General features: G+C 38.8%; 1 protein-coding gene, 1 long non-coding RNA gene and 4 other non-coding genes across 7 annotated transcripts in view; 5 read left to right on the top strand and 1 right to left on the bottom strand.

Annotated features, from left to right (window-relative positions):
• Positions 1-873: 873 nt before the first annotated feature.
• On the top strand, positions 874-11,588 carry LOC120518101. Its single transcript, XR_005631178.1, has 6 exons — positions 874-957; positions 2,431-2,478; positions 4,627-4,707; positions 7,619-7,671; positions 9,183-9,262; positions 10,902-11,588. It is a non-coding gene; the product is annotated as an uncharacterized LOC120518101 (long non-coding RNA).
• On the top strand, positions 2,190-2,327 carry LOC120518241. The gene has a single exon (XR_005631208.1). It is a non-coding gene; the product is annotated as a small nucleolar RNA SNORA16B/SNORA16A family (small nucleolar RNA).
• On the top strand, positions 4,342-4,478 carry LOC120518243. Its single transcript, XR_005631210.1, has one exon. It is a non-coding gene; the product is annotated as a small nucleolar RNA SNORA16B/SNORA16A family (small nucleolar RNA).
• Positions 7,437-7,511, top strand: LOC120518240. Its single transcript, XR_005631207.1, has one exon. It is a non-coding gene; the product is annotated as a small nucleolar RNA SNORD103/SNORD85 (small nucleolar RNA).
• Positions 10,757-10,830, top strand: LOC120518252. The gene has a single exon (XR_005631218.1). It is a non-coding gene; the product is annotated as a small nucleolar RNA SNORD99 (small nucleolar RNA).
• Positions 11,589-12,682: 1,094 nt separating the features above from the next.
• LOC120518102 (CTP synthase 1) overlaps positions 12,683-21,337 on the bottom strand; it is a 36,931-nt gene continuing 28,276 nt past the window's right edge. For both annotated transcript variants that reach the window (XM_039740703.1, XM_039740704.1), the window contains exons 13-19: positions 18,204-18,247; positions 18,003-18,099; positions 17,737-17,792; positions 17,556-17,652; positions 17,078-17,222; positions 14,694-14,785; positions 12,683-13,295 (exon numbers count right to left, since the gene is read on the bottom strand). In XM_039740703.1, the coding sequence (XP_039596637.1) occupies positions 14,701-14,785; positions 17,078-17,222; positions 17,556-17,652; positions 17,737-17,792; positions 18,003-18,099; positions 18,204-18,247 (524 nt within the window). In that variant the 3' untranslated portion in view covers positions 12,683-13,295; positions 14,694-14,700. The remainder of the gene's footprint in view (positions 13,296-14,693; positions 14,786-17,077; positions 17,223-17,555; positions 17,653-17,736; positions 17,793-18,002; positions 18,100-18,203; positions 18,248-21,337) is intronic.

A 21,337-nucleotide genomic window follows, 5' to 3' on the forward strand; every position in this document is an offset into this window, starting at 1 on the left:
CAGGAAATTGTGAGAGGATGAAGATTCAAAGCAGTGTGGTGTATAGTGTTTAAGGCTCTGGACTTCACACCCTGAGGTTGTGGCTTCAGATCCTGCTACTGACACAGCGTGACCTCGAGCAAGTCACTTGAACTGCTTGTGCTCCAATTGGAAAATCAAAAGAAATGTAAGCAATTCTATAATAAATGTTGGATAAAGGCATCAGCTAAATAAATGATTGTAAAGCCTTCAGCTTTTTCCTCAGTCGATGAAGGAGAATGGCATCAAAACCACTGGAAAACTCAAAGAATATGATCCTGACTGTGGTGCTGGCTTTGTCCAAGTGGGAGTAGACTCTGTGGGGCATGTAGATGAGCGCATCCTCCACACTTATAGAGATGCCTGATAGGAAAACTGGAGAAGAGGATCCAGATATTCTAAAACCAGGGATCATAGCTGTTTTAGGGCCAGCCTCTCAAAGGTCTTCATGATGTAAATGAAGTAAGAGCAACGGAATAGAGCGAATCGATGTTACATATCAAAAAGGCTACCTGAAACGCAACATACAGGAATCAAAAACTTACCTCGGAAGTTATAAAGTAATTCCTCCAAAAAAAAAAAGTGATTTCTTTGTGTGGTTATTTTGAAATAGTAATTGCTATATCACTAAAATTGATTTTTCGTAGTGAAAGGACAGAGGGAGAGAGATGGAGACAGAATGAACACAAAACTACTCCATTGCTTAAAAGTGCAGTGGAACATTCTTCCATTGTGACCTAAATGACAGGAAGTAAGGTTACTCATAAGACGTGTTACTTCCGAATTTGCTAGCGAGAAAAAAGTAGAACTACAACTCCCAGAAACCATTGTCCTTCCGAAGTCGAGGCTACAAGCTTGTAATAAAAACCCGCCCAAGAAATTTTTCTGTCTCTTTGTCGCAGGTCGTCCTCGAAGGAGGGTGTGTGAGAGAGAGAGAAAGTGAGTACTGGATATTTCTGTATATTTTATTAATCTATACATAATTTATATAAAAAAAGCGTGAACTCTATAATAGAAATGTTTGATTTAGAGTGCTTTTTTTAAAATGTTTTTTCAGGATACCCGAATCCATTGCAGGAAAAAACTCCTAGGCCAAGCCCGTACCACGATTTCTGTCGCGTGCATCATGAAATGTCAATTCCGAGCTTAAATGATTAGTCACTTTTTTTTCCTTGTTAAGTCGTTGCATTCTGTTTTCGATGATTGATCTGTAACGTTTGTACGAAGAAATGCAGCTTACTAATGTAAACGTAGCGTTCATGTTGTTGATCTTGTGGGGGTGGGGTCAGAATATGTCGAATATCACGAAAAAAGTTAGCGCTTGGATGCAGTCGCAAATTAAACGGTATTATTAAATCTTGTGAATGCAATCACTAATAACATTAAATTACATAATTCCTGAAAGAGTTGCGCGATTTTCGCAAAGAGTCTGCTAGTTTTTTATGGCTAAGCAGCATTGTCTTTGCGATCCGGTATGAATTAACAAAATCGCTTTATTTTTGTCAACATATTAAGCACACTACATGTGGAAGGTAATTTAGTCCAACATTTAACCGTTTCGGGCTATCATCCCTAATCGTTCTATTGGGAAACGCCGCTTCCAAATCTAGCGCGTGAACGGTACCGTAAGTGCACGGCTGATAACTGTGGTACGAGGGTCTGAGTGGGGTTACCACGTGTCCTGATCACATGGGCCTCGGGAGCTCCTGCTCTCGTTGTTTGTCGGATATTTTGTAAAGCTCACTTTACCACGAGTCTTGTAGTTTTTGACCTCTTAAAATAAGAAGCTAGATTTGTACAGGAAAAGGAAGCAGGGCTAGTTTGATACTCCATGATATTGGAAACGCCTTTAAACTTGTATCCTCCAAATGTGCAAGGCTCAATTATGCACATCCTTTTCTCTAATGGCTGCTTTAATCTAATTCTGTGGAGAAACCCACGGTGCCACCCTTCGTGATTTCCTGTCAGTCTCCAAAATTTGAAATCGGTGTTAGTATGTAGATACCGTATGTGACCGTTTTATAGACTTGTTTTTGCTGTAAAATGTTATAATGAATGCAATATAACAAAGTTGTTTTATACAGTAAAAGCATAGATATTTAAGTTCCTATAGTGCTAGGTGTTTGTTTGACATTGGTTTTTTTTTTTTTTTTTTATTTTTTTTTTTAATTCTTGGCCCTAATCGAAGCCACCTTGCTCCCATTTGGTTGCATGTGTGGTCAAAAAGGAGCCGATATTGACACTTCTCCTGACGGTCGCTGATCCGTTTAGCACATAGCGGAGAAGCAACATTACAGGGAAGGACAGTCTTCATCTGTGCTAAAATAGAAGCTGCACTCCTGTTAAAGTCGGTAGCTGTTTTATATACATTTGCTTCTGGTGTTGTTTGTCTAAACTGCATTTTCTTTTTAGTTATAATGAAACGCCAGTGCTTTCCCAGTTCTGCCATATTTGGTCCAGGTAAGCATTTTTGGGTTTATAGTTAATTGTTGTTCTTATTATTGTTGTAATTCTTACTTGCATGTGCTAATTAACATGAGAATCTCCAGTACAGTACTATAATTTGTGAGAACTTTCTTACCCTAAATCTCAAAAGTTAACGTTTTTTCATTAATACTTTAAAACGGAGGTTCTCAGTCAGTCCTGGGGGGCCCACTGTGGCTTCAGGTTTTTGCTTCAACCAGTTTCATAATCGATGATAAATAAAACTGATCTCAATTAATTAGCTGGTAGTTTTTCTCATTGTACGGTAGCATGATTTTTACATTTATAAGAATGTTTTTGCTGTAGATTTAAATACTTAATTCGCTTTTGTTTCATTATTGTACCCTTTATCTGCTCAGATTTCCCCCTTCATTGTATCTTATTTATGACCATTAAAAGGAGCAGAACAGGCACCCAGGTAAAACACTGAATCATGAAAAGCTGCAACTACTTTTAGCTTTAGACCTACTAATTAGAAAACAATGGATTAAACAATTAGAACACATTGAATGAACATCAAGATGTATAGAATTTTTTTTTTTTAAATACTTTCAACTGCTTAGTACTTTTTTTTTATTTTTTTTATTTATTTTTTTTTTTTTTTAGATAAACCTATTTTTCTAATTTCTATATTCCCAAAACACAATCTGGACAATAACCATTCAGTTAATTAGCCCAGGATTACAATTAAAAACAGAACTGCAGCCACAGGGGGTCCCCAGGACCATTGTTGAGAACCCCTGCTTTAAAATGTGGTGTGAATTTTTTTTTCCCTCCCCCAGCAAGTTAAATTGCATGTACAGTGTAAATGCTTGTGTGACTTGAATTTAATAGGGCAATCTAAATTCTTGAAGTTAACTCTAATCCATCAAGACTGCTCTTGGCTCCATGTTGCTCAGATTTACATGTTCTGTAGCCTCCTTTGCCTTTTTACCCAGGAAAAATAATCCAAAAATGTATTTTCTTGTTGAAAACAGTTGGTGTGTTTATATAAAAAACCAAATTGTAATTACCAAAATGTCAACATAAATGCAGTAGAAAAGTTTCATCTTGTCTACTGCTGTACTGATGCAAATTTAGCACACATCCAGCAGTCTGGACAGTAGACGTGTTTGTTTGCATGCTCCATAAAACACCATTGCTTGCAATTGAAAGGGTCGAATGTCTGTGTCTGATCCGCATGATGGACGCCATACAATGTGTTGCAGGCTGCTGCAGTGCAAGGATTAGTAACCTTAACATTTCCCCTGACAAAATTGTCCGTTTCTGCAGTGTGTGCTTTGGGGCGAATGTCTGTCTTGTCCTTGCACTTGATCACAATTAATTTTACATCTTTGTCACTACTGTTGCAACACAGTGAACCTTCATGAGGCCAAATTCACCAGTCATATCACAGCAGTTTGGTTGTATGCGGCTGTATCAGACATTCACTTCACTTTCTATGTGTGACAGTGTTGGACTATTTCAAATTGCCATCAATATTGCTCAATTTGAGCAGTGGTTCAGTTTTAGTTTGGTCTAAAACTGGTTTTACAGTGTTTTTGTTTTTTTAGTTACCATAAAGTAGCAGAAAGAGCTTAACACTATAAAGCATATCTTTTTGCATGCTCTGGGCTTTCACCAAGGTTAAGCCAGCTGTTGGTGGTATCTAAACTTCATGGCCATGTGTGAACCAGTCAGTTTCCAATTGTGCATTTTTGGCAGGAGTTGGTTTTGCCATTTCAGTATCTTTTAGGAAATAAGACACACAAGCTGAATTACTGTAGTTGGTGGCATTGTATGTCTATCCTGAGTTGTAGACCTTTGAAGCCAAGAATGGTTTAGCCAATGGCTGCAGTTTGTGGCTCTTAGTGGAGCAGTTTCAGTTCCAATTGTAACTGGGAATGCCAAATAAGAGCCAATAGTGAACCTTCCCATAGCTGTTGCATTTCTGCATGCAGTGGTGGTGTTATGCAGCTTTACTGGGATGAACAAAGCTTTTTTGCCTTGTTTTTGAAAATTGTTTTTTTTCCCTGCTTTACTTTAATCTCTATCACCAGCCCTAACCTGATTGTGCCTGCAACCCATTTTTAAAGTTGTTTGGTTTGTACCTACTGATCTTCTGAAGTGTGAATGTCTTTGCAGGACTGGTCTACAGCCAAACTGAATACTCCTGAAGAAGATGAACACCAAACTTGAATAACGTAACCCAACTATTACCCTAGGGTTGGTACCGACCCCTTTTTCAAGTTTTAAATGCATAAAAGTACCACATTTTGTTTACTGCTTTTTCCATTTTTCTGAAACTTCCATTTAAACAAAAAAAAGGTAAATTATTTCTCTAATCAGAAATTCACTGCCTGTGGTCTTACCGGGTCGGCCACGACCCAGGGTACAATAAGAGATCATAAAACAATAAATACTGGCCAAACTAGTTACAGTATAAACACACTCTCAGCTCACTCTGGCCCCACACCCCCACACAACTCTGTCAGGTAGCAGGCCTCTCCCATCCCCCGAGCTGTAGTCGGGGGCTTATCTCTTCACACCTCCCCCGAGTAAAAAAACAGACAGCCCAGACAAAACAGACCCAGACCAGTTCAGTTTGGTGATTGTGACTGGAGAGAAAGCATCTAATTTGCAGAGGTAAAAATGGCCAGATTCAGAGCACTCCAAGCTCTGGATCATATCCTAGCTGAAGGACAAGTTACAGAGTGGTACAGTGACACTGATGAGGTGGACTCCGAGGAGGAAGACATTGTGGAGTGTCAGTCAGAAGACACAGACACAGAGTCTGAGGAGGAGATCACCTCTGAAGCAGTTTCCCCACCAGCTGAAGTACTACAGTCCAAGAATGGCAGCATCTCCTGGAGGTTAGTACCACCTGACGAGACTCGCAGGGCAGCTGCTGAAAATATCAGAATGACTCCTGGGGTCACAAGGTTTGCCATAAAAAGGATAAGTGACATCAAAACAAGTTTTGAACAGTTCATGCCATCATCGCTGAAAAAAATAATACTTGACATGACAAACCTAGAAGGACAAAAAGTCTACGGAGACACATGGATTGACTTTGAAGAATTCCTGGATGCTTATATTGGAATTCTTCTTCTTGCTGGAGTATACCGATCCAGCAATGAGGCCACAGCCAGTCTCTGGGACACAGCAACAGGCAGAAATATTTTTCTGGCCACGATGTCACTGAAGAGCTTCCACATGATCTCGAGAGTCCTCAGGTTTGACAACCGAGACATGAGAGCAAGACGTGACAAGCTTGCTCCCATAAGGGATGTCTGGGAGAGATGGGTGCAGCGCCTGCCTTTGATGTTCAATCCAGGGCCAGAGGTTACCGTAGACAAGCTTCTTGTGCCTTTCCGGGGAAGATGCCCTTTCCGGCAATACATGCCCAATAAGCCAGCCAAATATGGGATAAAAATCTGGGCAGCCTGTGATGCAAGAACAAGCTATGCTTGGAACATGCAAATTTACACAGGAAAACCTGAAAGTGGCATCCCTGAGAGGAACCAGGGAAGACGTGTAGTCCTCGACTTGACAACTGGACTGCACGGGCACAATATTACATGTGACAATTTTTTTTACAAGTTTTGATCTTGGACAGGAACTTCTGAGGCGAAAGCTCACCATGGTGGGCACTCTCAAAAAAAATAAACCTGAGCTGCCCGCTGAAATTGTGAATTTGAAGAACAGGGCACCACTGTCTTCAAAATTTGCCTTTACAGACACAACCACTATTGTGTCATATTGTCCAAAAACCGGAGTGTGATACTCATGTCCACACTCCACAAGGACACTGCTGTGTCATCAGCAAATAAGAAAAAGCCCATCATTATTTTGGATTACAATAAAAACAAAGGAGGGGTGGACAACCTGGACAAGCTGACTGCCACCTATACATGCCAGCGCATGACCAGGAGATGGCCAGTGGTATTGTTCTACAATATGCTGGATGTGTCAGCCTACAACGGATTTGTGTTGTGGACCCAAATCCACCAAGGGTGGAATGCAGGGAAGAATCAAAGGCAAAGAATGTTTCTCCAAGAACTAGGGATTCTCTTATAAAGGGACACATTGAAAAAAGGGAACGGGTTCCCCCGAGACCCAGCCGCTGCAGCTGTGGTCAGAGAGCTGCAGACCACGGCAAGCACTCCGTCCACGTCCGCAGGAAGACGAAGAGCTTCAGCACCAGCATGCTTCCCTTTAGCCAGCCCTGCCACAGCCATACACCCAGACCCAGAGAGGCTGCCGGATTCCAAAAGAAAGCGCTGTCAGGTCTGCCCAAGCAGCAAGGACAGAAAAACCAATTCCATGTGTGCCAAATGCAAGAAATATATTTGCAAAGAGCACACTAAAAATGTCACTTCCTGTCCTACTTGCACATAGTGTAAACATACAGTAGCAATCCTGCTCCTGGAGAGCTACCACCATACTACTAATTCTATTGGTTTGATTGTTTGTTTGATCTACATTTTGTAATTTTATTTTGTATTTTATTTTGTCTTGCTTGTTTGGCTTTGTCTTTGTGATTGAATTAAAGTTCAACTTTTGGGGAAAAAAAATACTTTTTACCCCTCAGTAATAGTCAGGTAACATATAAACCTTTGATTTATTTGTATAATTCTCCTGAGGTTTATTTTACCAATTTTTTTGGACTGGGCCGTTTTATTGACATACGTCTCATCTTCAGAGGGCCACACCAAAAATTTTAAAACCAAATTTTAAAATCTTTTAATGGATAAGGAAGCCTAACAAGGTAACCAAGAGGTAAGGAAACAAACTGGATGATAAAAAAATGTTTGAGGGTTGAGGGAGGCTGATTTAGGACACGGGTCGGCACCGACCCGACCAGCCACGCCCAAGATAACTTGCATGCCTGTGTTCAGAACTTTTCAGATCTAGTCTGTCAAGTGACTGAATGCATAATTTGTTCTTAACTGTCTGGCTGTGATGATTCACTTGCCCTCACTGCAAATCTACTTCAGTGATGATACTGAATGTGTAGCTGAGCCAGCTTTTGTATAACCGTTCTATTTGTGTTATAAGCTACTGCATGGTTGGGTTTTTTGTTGTGGTAATGTTTTGACTCTGACTTCTCTTTCCCCACCCCCTCCAATTTCAGATAGCATGTTCCTGCAGGAAGAGGTGCTGCATTATCCAAACCAGACATCCCAGGTAAGGGGATCAATGTACAAAGGATTACCCTTGGTGTTTTGAAATGTTGTCAACAGGCACTTTTCATCTTGGATAGCTCTACAGTTTAACAGCATGCTTTCCAAGGTGTGCGGCTGTTAATGTAGCCTGTGCATCTCCACAAGCATGCAAGAATAATGAGGGAGAGCTTTGATAGCCCTGACTCTACTGGTATTTGTGGCTGTCATTCAATCTCTGACATGTTAATACAATGAATAAACTACCAGATTAATATGCAAAGGTTCATTATACATAACTTTTACTTTTAGTGTACCCACTTGACACGCAAAATATTTGCATACTAGTGTATGAAGTATGCATGTTAAGCGTACATAATCTACAGAGATGAATCGGCCTTTGAAGTACGAGGGGGGACCCAAAAACAACCGGAAATATTTTTAAAACGTGTTTAATTTAATTTTCTGTACAAACTACAATTAGTCTTCAAAGTACTCTCCATTGGCGGAAATGCACTTGTCTAACCGTTTGTTCCATTGTTTGAAACATTTTTTTAAAAATTCGTCTGAAGTAATGCCCATTAATGCTGTGGTAGTTTCTTGTTTTACCTCTTCGATGTCAGCAAAACGCCTTCCTTTTAAGTCTTTTTTTTTTTTTTCATCTGAGGGAACAAAGAAATCGCAGGGAGCTAAATCTGGTGAGTAGGGTGGGTGGTTCAGGGTTGTCATACCATTTCAATAAGTTTCTGTAACACACCCCCAGCCAAGAAGAAAACAATTTCACTACAGTGCGTTGCTCATGATCGGCCATCGTTTTTTAAAAAAAAAAAAAAAATAAATAAATAAATGCTTGCACAAAACTACTTTTACAAAATTCACTGAACACGAGCACAACCTTCCAGGCTGATGGCACTTGGCAGACTGACTTGTGAGGAGTGTAACTAGATCGCCCTAGTTACATCGCCCAACCACAAGTACCAACCTATCAACAAAATTCAGTTTATTTTTGGCCCAATGTATAAAGAAATAGTAATTTGACTGTTTTGACTACCACAGTCCTTTAAATACTGTTAAGGGAATAGTAATCTTCCACTCCTGGCAAGATGGGTACATGGGCATTTCATTTGCCCACATTAGGTTTGGCATCTGCAGTTCACTGCATTAAATCCCACTGTTGTAAACTTCTGACCTTGGGGTAAAGGGTTTGATCATTTGTGTGTGTGAAGAATTGACATGGGGGGGTTGACATTTTAATTCATGTCCTTAGAGTAGAAGAGATCAGGGTGGGGTTAGGACATGATAAATTGAACATATTAGAAACCTGTCCTGAGTGGTTTTAATGATTCTGGTTGAATCATGTGTCTGGAATCATTTTTTTTTTTTAAAACCGTTTTTTCATAATGCTGAACTGCATTGGCAATGTAAAAAGGTATGTTAAACCCCACTATGCTAGACTGCCAATGTGAATGCATCTGTATAGATTAAAGGAAATTAACTTAAAATTTGGCTTTCATTCCATATCTCTCTCCTATGTAGGTCTTACAGTGACTAAGGAACTGATGCCTTACTAGACAACACTGGGACAATACCAGGAGAACCCATCTCAGCTGTTTGAGGTACTGTTTAATGCAGCTGTTTGAGGTTGTATTGCCAAAGGTATTGAGGACCCCCCTTCCAAATCATTGAATTCAGGTGTTTCAAATACTTCCATAACCACAAAATCAAGCACATAGTCATGCACTGCTTCTACAAACATTTGAGAATGGGTTGCTCTCAGGATCTGTGAATTAAAGTGTAGTACTGTGATAGGATGCCACTTGTGCAGTAAGTCCACTCGTGAAATTTCCTCACTACTAAATATTCCATAGCCAACTGTAGTGTTAAAACAAAGTGGAAGAAATTGGGAATAGCAGCAACTGGGCCACAAAGTGTTAGGCCATGTAAAATTGTAGAGCAGGCATAGTGCATGTTGCCAACTTTCTGCAGATTCATTAGCTACAGATCTCAACTTCCATGTGGCCTCCAGATTAGCACAAGAACAGTGCACATAGAGCTTCAAGGAATGGGTTTCCATGGCCAAGCAGCTACATCCAATCCTTGCATCACAAAATGCAATGCAAAGCATCAGATACAGTGGTATAAAGCACACTGCCACTGGACTCTAGAGCAGTGCAGACATGTCCTCTGGAGTGACGAATTACACTTCTGTCTGGTAATCTGAAGGATGAATCTGGGTTGGGCGGTTGCCAGGAGAATGGTACTTGCCTGACTGTATTGTATAAAGCTTGGTGAAGGGGAGCATTATGGTATGGGGTTGGGTTTTGTCCCCTTTGTTCCAGTGACAAACTCTTAATGCTTTAGCATATGAAGCCATATTGGACAATTTCTTGCTCCCAACTTTCTGGGAACAGTTTTGAGGATGGCTTGTTCCAATATGACTGCACACCGGTAAACAAAGCAGGGTCTAAAGAAATGGATGCATGAGTTGTGTGGAGGAACTTGATTGGCCTGCACAGACTCCTGACCTCAACCAGAAAATCCAACTTTGGGATGAATTAGAGTGGAGACTGCGATTTAGTCCTTCTCCTCCAACATCTGTGCCTGGTCTTGCAAATGCTGTCCTGGAAGAATGGTCAAAAATTCCCATAAACACACTCCTAAACCTTTTGTGGCAAACCTTCCCAGAAGAGCTGAAGCTGTTATAGTTGCAATGGGTGGGCTAACTTCATTTTAAAACCTATATATTAATGGGATGTCAAGTTTGTGTAAAGGCAGGCATCCCAATACTTTTGGCAATATTGTATGATATAAGTAAACTACCTAGGCCAATTATCTGTGGTAATGTGTTGTAAATTCTGTGCATGTTGTGGAGATGCACATTCGTCCATTCACAGCTCACCTGGTTATCTAGATCTAATGTGGTCACTCAAGTGCTAATGTTTGACTGCTAATGTTAATAAGCATTAAAGTACTGTGCATTCATGTTAGCAAATTGGGGAAATGGCCATTTACATAGTGTTTGTATATGGGGAGATGTTCTGGTAGTTGTCTGGGTGTTCTCGAACTAGTAATGTTTGCTTTCAGGTTGCTGTTTGTTTAGAGTGTTTAAAGCTGGTCAATGATGATTTATTTTTTTGTGTTGGACGGCTGGATGAGATTTGCGGATATGGGACTGAGACCAGTGTTGTGATTTATTAATGCATTAATTGTTATACTTTTGGTGCTGATTTTCCAAATCCCGCTTTTTATTCCCAGGGTTGGAGAGTATACCGACTGTGGTTTCTATCAGCTTTTTACCAGCTGTTCAGTGCTTTGATTTTTTTTTTTTTTTCAAATTTTTCCTTGTACTTGCAAGAGCCCTACCATGCCCAGATCAAAAGAGATTCCTGAAGAACAACGGAAAAAGGTTATTGAGGCGTACCAATCTGGGCAGGGGTATAAAACAATTTCTAAAGATTTGGGACTTCAGCGAACCACAGTCAGAAGCATTGTTGACAAATGGAAAAAATATGGAACTACAATGAATCTTCCTAAAAGTGGCCGTCCTGCCAAAATCACTCTAGGTGGGATTAATAAAATAATCCAGGAAGTTAAAGCAAACCCCCATAAAACATCTAAAGATCTACAGGCTGCCCTTGCCTTGGATAAAATCTGTGTTCATGACTCTACAATAAGGAGGACGGTCTCTAAAGAGAGGATTCTTGGGAGTGAATTGCCACCAAAACCATCCACCACAAGGGAAAGTGCCAGAGAGCCTAAATCTATATGATGGTCTATTGTGTACATAGGGACCAACATGTTTTCTTAGTGCTTCATTTTCTGCTTAATGTAAATTGCTTTCAGTTCTTGTGAGCTAAAACTAGGCATAAGATTTTGCTGTATTATGGTCGTATTTGTCATTTGAAATAACCATTTAATAAAATCTTCACCTGTACTTATTTTTATATTTTTTGTGGTGTCTTAAAGCCATTGGGCCAGTTCTGGGTAGTCTCTCTTGGGAATGTGGAGACAGGGAGGTGTAATGATTTGGCATACACTGGGAAGAAAATGTTTAAATGCAGAAGGAGAGATGGGGAAACCCTTTGTGGTAGGATTCAGAAGTAATGGAATGCATTTAAATTGCTACTGCACAGCCAGAGGTCTAATGAACCATGTACTGCAGAAATGGTCAGCATGGCAGCTTGTTAAGGAACACAACTTTTAATCTGGTTGCTTTAAATAGGGGGGGGCTGTCAGACTCAGTACCTGGAGAGCTGCTGTGGATTGTTGCACATTAAGAAAATGATTGATTTCTACTGCTAATTAACTTATTGGTAACTGACTTGCTATTTAAGATGCATATAACAATTCTTAAGACAGTGCGCCAACATCAGACCAGCTAAGCAGTGTCCATCATAAATACCTGAAAATAAAGGTGAGGGCCTCAGTAATCTGCTCAGGTTCACAAATCAATTTTGATGCTTCTCTTAAGGTGGGTGGGAGAAGTTTTGCTGTGGCAGAATGAGCACCAACAAGCCATGGAAGTAAATGAAAGGTAACTAAAGTTGGAGTTAGAAGTGAAACAGGTGACCAGCTAATTTGTTTGGCTACCATTTAAGAAAAACAATTCAGGGGCCAGTTTTAAACACTGCAATTAAAACAGGAAGGGGTCCTTTATGGAGAAAGGGGCAGGAAGGAAAATTAGCAGTCCTCTGTGTTTTAAATGATTAGATGATAAACACTGTACTGAAGGGTATGTCGAACGTCTAAGATGACACTTGCTATCTTTTAACACAATGACATAACACCATAAGAATTAAGTTTTAAATAGTGTTAACTAGCATTTTGTGTATTGCTTGCTACTTCAGTCTAAAACCTCAGGCTGTAGGGTGTGGTTTTTTTTTTGTTCAGAGCAGCCAAGCAGAATTGAGGGTGATGTCAATCTGTATACTTTACACCCACACCAGTGTAAAGATGATTTGCTGTCCAGTTGATTGTGGTGAGACAATCTTGAAAAATGCCAAGTCCCAATTATTGATCCCAGGCTAGCAATGTAGTTAAACAGACCCTTTGGCTTTTACCAGACTGACTGAAATTTTAATAAAAACAAGCAATTGACAACATACATGAGTGGAGAGAGGAAATTTACAGCCACATTTAAATATGTTTCATACATTAAGAGAAAACTGTACAGTGCAGTGTGTACTTTTATGTATATATCAACAAAAAAAAAAAACAGGCAGAGGTAAATGGCAGCACTATCAACAGATGGCTTGAGCAATTTCATTTTTGAATTTCTATTGGAAATGACATCTTCTAGCCTTGGTTATGTATGCATATGGACACACCAGTGGCCAATTCATACAACCACCTTGTGCTTCACAAGCAAACCGAGGATCTCCTTCCTGTGTGCTTCGCACTCCTTGGTGCTTCCCAACACTTGTAAGCCAGTATTAAAAAAAAAATTACTGGACAGTTTGTGCCAGTCATCTTGTCTGGGTAAAGGCATGATCTTTGAAAAACCTTGATAAAGGAAGCACCACTGGGGTAGTGCAATGTGTTTTCAGTTCACCATCCTATACTGAACAGTAATACATAAAATAACTAAAGGAAAATAAAAGGTATCCTGCCCCAAGAAAACATTTAAAACCAAAATTCTTCATGTATTTCCTAAAAGGCAAAGAAAGAGCAATTAAAATACATCATAGTAAGTACAGAGTAGGCCCCACACATTAATAAAACTAAGTTCCAAAATCGCACAGTTTTCACCACTCCTAAGGGTAAAAACTCAACTTTCTGTCTCTGGATACTAGAGAGAGGCCATACTTCTCTCGTGTAACCAAGACCCTGAACTGCTTTGTAGAAATTTGTAATCGTCTTGTTAATCAAAATTAACGTTTTGTTATTTAAAAGCACTGATAATGCATAATTTCCACTGCATACTCTCTTTCCCTTCCACTCTCAGTAACTATGTGTGACGTTTGCATGTTCCCTCTGTGTCAGTGGCCCCCCGATTAACTATCAACTTGAAGCTGCCATACTATGAATAATTGACTTTATATTTGGCGGATGTCTTTATACAAGCTGACTTACAACATCAGAGGTAACAATTAGTTAACATTTTTTTTTCTAACTGGTGTACGAACAAGTGAAGTGACATGGTCACACTGTCAGTAGCAGGACTTGATCCTTAAAACCTCATGGTTTGCAGTACAAAGCCTTAACAGCTATGCCACAGTGGCAGCTTATTGTGACTGTGAGGGGCACATAAGCACAGGTTGCTGTGGGTTCATGCTCTAGCCACAATTTGTTTCTGCCTAATGTTCTGGGGTATATGCTGGGCTTTCCACAGGTTATACTAGTGGGTGGATGGATGAAATCTCCTTTATACAGTATTACTTCATTAGTCCATTAAACACAAGAGCCACAACTTAGATTTGTAATTAAAATTTCAATGTCAATCATTAGACTGAAATGAAGCGTGGCAAAAGATTGCATGACTGTACACTTGGGTGGGGAGTGTGTTGACTTTGGTGTTTCATTTACAAATGAGCTCCAAATGAAGAGTGAAAAATTGTTTTATAATTTGGAGGACTTAAGAGTTACTTGCAGCTTCTTGTTACTGCAAAATTTGTATTGAAGTATTTAAAAAAAGTATTTTGTTAATGGGTCACACTATGTTTTAGAAGCTCGAGAGTGTACCAGTGTAAGGAGCTTTCTACTCTGGATGTGGAGAAGCATTAGGATCACACATTTAGCAACACTTTCTTCCTGTGTGCACAATACACCCCTCCGACTCAGTGGAGTGGAATCAGGTGTAGTCTTCCACAGATGGGGTCAGTGTTATTCCAAAAAATCACTTTACTCGGACAACTATGACATTTTTATTAGCACCAAGTCCTGGACTGACCAGATTTACAGTGACATTATCCTGTTATCATGTGGTATAAAAGCAAAGAGTGTCCATTTATCCTAATATACCAGAAATGTGAATGTACTGTAAAAATTTCAAAGCCAACAGATAAAGTATAGTAGTATGAAAAGGATTAATTCAGAGGACCCACTCACCTGTGTCTCAGTCTTGACTCACACTGGGAAACTTTAGCTCTGTAATTTCAGAGTCAGGAGAGCTACTGCCACTGCGATCGCTGTAAGTATCCCTGAAATAGCACAGAAATAATGTTATTCCAAGAAAAATACTTTGGTTCTTTCATGTTTGTTTTAAAAAGCTTTCTTAAGCAATGTGCCCCTTTAACAAAATTCTTTTCTGTTAAGCACAAGTCATAATATAAGCAACAAGAAAACACACACACTGGGCTTAAAGACACAGAATCGTCTCCTATGCTTCAAGAGAACTGGATCTTCAAGACAGCAACTCCTTTTTACCTCCACAGCTAAGGTTCACCTTCTCTACCATCTTTGGCAGGGTTACTGATGAGACATCAGGGGGGCACTAAATGGTACTGCCACCTGGTGGACTCATTTTAGGTGATTTGTTCTGCCTTATCTATGACCAGCAGGACCTCAGTTTCTGGGGTCCCTGTATAAAATAAATAAATCACCCTCTTCAGATAGTGTGAATCTTAGCATTTTCATAATCACTACAAATGTGCTGCTTGATAGAGCTGATGCTCATTCAAAGGGTTTACAGGTGCAGTGAATCCAGCTGCAAACTTGGCCATTTTTTCTACTTTTTATCATTTTGTTATGGTACATAAAAATAGATATCACACAGAAGAGACTCTTCTGTTTGTGAGGTCCAAAACACCTGTGTTGCTTGCTCCTTGCTGCTGCATTATGCACATTGTATATCTGGCTGAGCACTCATTGGTTGTCACCTCTCACAAACACACTGCCTGCACCTACGACTTTAGACAAACATCACACCTGTTTAATTTGGTTGGAGTGAGTTGCATCCTGGTTGGGCTGGGTCACTGACTGCTTCCAACTTGCTAATATTATTGAAATGAAATCTGCAACTAAAAATCTTTGGAAAAGTCGTGTAATGTGACACAGTCTTAAATCCTACCATGGGCATACCAGATGAATTACCATGACCCAAACCTTTTTTTCTTCTTATCAATTTTACAAATGGATGGCTTAGAAATATAAGCACAGTATCAGGAGTGGGTGGTGGTGACCCACTTGGCCTAACTTTGTGGTTCTCAAACTCAGTCTTGAGGAACCCATCTTTTGATTTCAACCCAGTTTCTTAGTTAAAAGCCAATTATTGCTGCTAAAGCATGTATTACCCAAGCAACACATGGTTCTTTTTTCTTAACTTGCTTGTTAAGATTCCCAACTCTTACTTGCCTCCGTTTGCCTAAAACAGCTGTATTGATTTGAAATAACTTGTTGTTTCCGTAATCAGCTGCCAATTAAGATTAAGCTTCAAATGATAAAGGAGCCAGCAGTTCACCACCAAACTCAGTTCCCATTGACACCTGTGTGTTTATCATCAAGTATCCATTTTAATACAGTGTTTGAAAAGAAATGGAACAGAAGCAAAAAGTGAAGGACTCAGAAATACTCCACGCTACATATCATATGAGTGATGTCCTTGGAAAGGGAAAACCTAAAATATAAGACCTGATGTGACAAAAATAACTAGCTAGCCATAAAATAAAACAAATTCTGTTAACAGCAATGGTTTCCTTCTCATGAGGCAACTGGGTTAGAACAAAAACCTGCAGCCACTACAGCTCTCCAGGATCGAACTTGAGCAGCCTTAAACGAATCCAATTGAGGGTACAACTTTGATGTAGGCATACAGTATGCAAAGGCTTTGGGCTCTTTGTGAAGTTACTTCCTATGTTCACAAGTTTTATGTTTGTGAAAGTCCTACTACTCTCCCCAACTTCCCTTCATTATTGTATTTTCCTGTCTGTAAGAAAATCTACACTCATTCCATAAATGTTATTTATTTAGGCATCTCTTCTTGGCAGAGTAACAATTATGTCACATTGGGCAAAATAAAGAAGGGAGACATTAAAGATTTTATTTTGACTTACATCTCTCTAAAATTATGAACTAACCTGACCCAATACAAAGGGGGTTAAAATCTACAAGTACAGGGTTAGAAGAGGCCATGTGCAGAGCATATTATCAATCTGTGACTCAAACCCTATGTTCTCATCTGGTGTCTGTCCCAAAAAATGGGTAGCAAGGCCCAGTGGCTGAGAAGTAGGATTTGAAACCTCAAAGATAAAGGTTCATATCCTAGTACCATCTCAAAAGAGTTCAAAATGTACAAACTGGATAAAATGTCTCTTTGACCTCCTTAGTACCGTGTCTGTAAAACCGTAAGACTGCAAAATGGTGTCCTTTGTGAAAGCCACAGCTCCTAAGATATACCAACAGAAATGCTTTACATCAGTGACAGGAGGCCATCTGCTCAACACTCACACACACTTGTGCCGCACACTGTTAAATTTCTATTATTCTTTATTTACCTTGGTGACAGTCGGCATCCTCTCTGCAGGTAGCTGTTCAACTTTCCTGCTGCAGCCAGTAAAAGTCCAAAATAAGGTGGAGAGGGTTTCATGGGTCGTGAGGTGAACTCTGGGTGGTACTGCACGCCCACAAAGTATGGATGATCTGGGACAGAGGAAAATTACATTGTTTATGTGATGGATATTGTGTGATCCAAAAACTGATGTGTCACAATTCCTTTCCAACTAAACTCAAAAATAATATAAACTTTATAGGACATTGTGCAGGCACATTATATAGGCCAGTGTGTAGAAGGATGTGACAATCATAGAATTTTTAACTAAGCAAAAAAAACAAACATTACGCTGCACAAAACTACACACATCTGACTTGACAAGTTCTATAAGCATGTGGTCTATAAATCTTAGTTAATCTGTATGCCTAACGGATTCAATGAAAAAATGTAACGAGCAGTATATCCAGCTAAACAAAGCCCACCGTCAAGCTCAATGATCTCCATCCTCTCTCCTTCTATGTCTTGGCCCACAAACCGGAAACCTCTATCTTCAAAATGCTGTTTCAAGTCTGGATTCACCTGCAGGACACACAGTTAAGACTACCAGACTCAGCATGGGCATGTAGTTAAGTTTCTCCCACAACAAAGCAAAGCATACCTTACCTCAAACCTGTGTCTGTGCCGCTCATCCACATGGTCAACATCTCCATACAGCTTTCCTAAAAGAGAAGGTTTAAAAAGTGAAGAGTGACCACAGTACTAACCACAATAGTATTCAAGCAAGTAATTTGACAGGCACAAGAAAAACACGGTCAACTAAGTCAGAATGTAAAAGCATTTTCTCTGGAAGAGAAAGGGGCCAGATGTTTTCACAAGTAACAATGCAGAATTGCTACTTGTAAATGCAGAAAAATGTAGAAAAATCCTACTCAGTATGGAGTTGCTGGATTTGAAGATGGTCCTCCTTTTCCCTAGTCGCATGGTGCCTCCCATCTGTCCTGGGTTGTGTTCTGGCATGTCCACCACCTGGAAAGGCAGGGAGGATACTCTTAAAAACTGTGAGCCTTCAATGGAGTTTTACACAAGCTTTCCCAAAGGTGGTGAAGCTGTATGTGTTTGGAAATACTCACCACTGGGTATTTGGTGTCTGGATTAAACTCTGTTGAGTTAGCATCTGTCAAAATATTCATATAAAAAAAACATTAATACAGAAGGCCAATTTAAGTCAATCAACAATAATCTAACAAAAAGACTAAGTGCCCAGGAAGTTTGTCAGATTAATTTTATTTTTTAGTATTTCCCATATTGACGTAGCCCTACGTTTTTTTTTTTGTTGTTGTTCATGGCATCATTATGTTCTGGCTGACCTGTGATTATTTACTTGGAAATGGATCTTGTGTGTTTAAGTTACCCACTAGGCGGTAGCTGCGACAGCCACAGATTTTCCTGTAACAGTTTAAAATAATAATGTATATGATATAAATCTTTCCTAATTAGTAGTCAGTTACTGCAGCTAATGAAATAAACTTTGTTCCCTTCAATTTAAATGAACTCTTTTTTAACATTCCAAAAATTTAAGTGCATTTCTCCTTAAACAGATGCAAGTTAATAATAAATACTGAGCTATTTCAGGTCAGAAATATTTAGATAATATTTCCAGAAAACAAAAGCAATATTAGGAATACCTGATGTGCGATAGTGGAATAAACCAATAAGTTGTACCCACAGGGATCTTAGTTCCAGAGGGGGGGTCATAATAGCTTGAGATTTTCACTAAATGCATTTTTATAATTAGAGGCTGATTCTTGCTGTTAATAATAACATGTTAATTTATTATATGGTTTGTCAGTGCATTCATTAATTAACACATTTGGCATTTGTACTCATATTTCTTTTCTGAGCACATCCTCAAAATGTTTTTGTTGTTTAAAATCAGTAGCAGCACAGTACATGTTTTTTTAACTGTCAGCTGGTTAAGGAAAAATTTTTGGTTTTAGAAAATTGGGGCAAAAAAGTACCCATTATGGCAACAACAATCAGTGACTAATTAAAAAAGCGGCTGCAAACTTGCTGCCCTCCAGGGGATCCCAGATTCCAGTTAATTACACATTGATACATTTGTTAAAATGTTGTTATATGCAGAATCTTTAAAGCATTTTATTAAAAATAAATCAAAATGTTTCATCATAAAAGAAATTCAGTTTAATGTTTTGGAGGAACGTCCATACCTTATGTTTTAATAGTCGTGTTGTTAGTTTTTAAATGTGCGATCATATTGATAAACATATCACTGATTTGTGGACTTCAACTGTTATTAAAAGGCAAACTTCAATGGTTGTGTCATTAAACCTATTTATAAATATATTTAAAAGTGTAAATTCACGTACTTCTGCAATCAAAATACTTGTTATACAGTGGATTATCATTTTTTTGGAGGGGGGTAGTGGCTTAGAGTTGCAAGCATTTGTTTAATTCTGCAATCCATGCAAACTATTTATAAAACACAAGAAAATGATCACAGGTGTCATGCATATTTTTGGAAACATTTAACTCTCTATTCTACATTTTAACTATGTCAGACAGTTTTGACAAAGGAGACCTCCAGACGATTACTAACCCATGTAAATGCAGATTTTTTTAAAAAACAGGTTTTCTGCCTTTATCTTGTTTTTCACCTCAAATTTACCCTTTGACCATTCTAATGACATTTTTTTGACTTGTCTTGACAATTGACTTTTGTGCTAATGTTAGAAAGTAGAGAATGAAACTAACAATGTTATTGAGTTTAAACCCTATTTTTGCAAATAAAACTTCAAAGGTTTATTTTGATCATCATAATTAAGTTCAGCACAATCAAACAGATCTATCTTGGCCATTTTGGGAAAGCAAAAGGATGTCAAAGTGACAGAATTTAGAAAATCCTTCTCAAAATCTAGCTGTGCTTCAAAAGTGATGGCATTATTACTTCTTACAATTTGCATGACTCCGTGAGGAGTATAGCCCCATGTCAGTGAGCTCCACAGTTTGTTCCTTTATGAGCAGTGTGTTATATCGAATGTGAATTAAAAATCTATAAAGAAACACTGAATTTTTTGATTTAACGGGATGATGCCTCCTGTGAAATGCACTACAGATATAAAATTAAGATGCTGGATTACTGGGGTTATTTTCCAGCTCTGGCACTTACATAGACCGTAGATTTAATTCTTAACATATCAAAATGTTTACAATAATGCAAGCTAGCCATAATGAATTATGGCTCATGCATATTTTATACATTTTATCATTTTGTATGTTCCAGTTCCTTTCATGCAGTTTGGGAGTGAGATATAAGATTTGGGGGAAAAAATCAATGTATTTGTTTTTTTCCTACAGCATTTCTGACTGAATCCAAGATTAGGATGTTTATGCATATTTACAACTGTAATGCTCTTGCAGGAAAGAGAAGACAAACCACATACAATTCTTATCTCAGGTCTCCCCCCTCTTAACCCTCTTTCATGAGATGGATAGTGCAAAAAAGAAGGAAACAAAAAAGGCCTTGCAAACCTTCTTCTTTCTGCAAATTGTAAGAGTAATCAGAATAGAATCTGCAGAAGTTAAAAGCAAAGCCTGCAACCCCATAACAGCATTACAGGTAAATTACCTGTGCTATCATCTTTAATAAGAATCGGTCACATTATAAAATTCAAATCATCTGTGATTCTTTCAATACATAATGCAAACAAGTGATATGCCCCCAAAATGGGAGTTGTTAAATTATTATACAGGCACTGCTTGGGAAATTGTGAAATAGCTACAGTTCTGTTATAGTAGTTCTGTGCATGTACTTAAAGCTAAAGGAAATGTAACCAATCTGTGCAGCGTAAATCATAAACTGAAAAGCTGGCTGCAGACAAAACACTGATAGCAACTCATTGGGAAAGTTGTTCTAGTCAGGGCAAAGTCAGCTCCACGCAAGCTTGTCAACTTTGCACAGTATCCTGGACATCATGTGTGTCATAAGACAATACATGATTAAAAAATTACTTTCATATTTGAGTGAGTAAAGTTTATTAGATTAAAGGTTTGTGCTAATGAACTGATCATGCTTTCATACAGATATAAGTTACTTTTGATTTTAATAAGGCCTGTTTAGGTGAACCTATTGAAAGGTCATCATTTGTAGGAAACTCACAGATCAATGCACTCCAAAATATTTTACATAAAATTTAGCATGAAATTCAATGAATGTGTACTGTTGTGCCACCATGCAGTTAATTGC

The sequence above is a fragment of the Polypterus senegalus genome, chromosome 17 (assembly GCF_016835505.1).
Source record: "Polypterus senegalus isolate Bchr_013 chromosome 17, ASM1683550v1, whole genome shotgun sequence".
NCBI classification, from domain to species: domain Eukaryota; kingdom Metazoa; phylum Chordata; class Cladistia; order Polypteriformes; family Polypteridae; genus Polypterus; species Polypterus senegalus.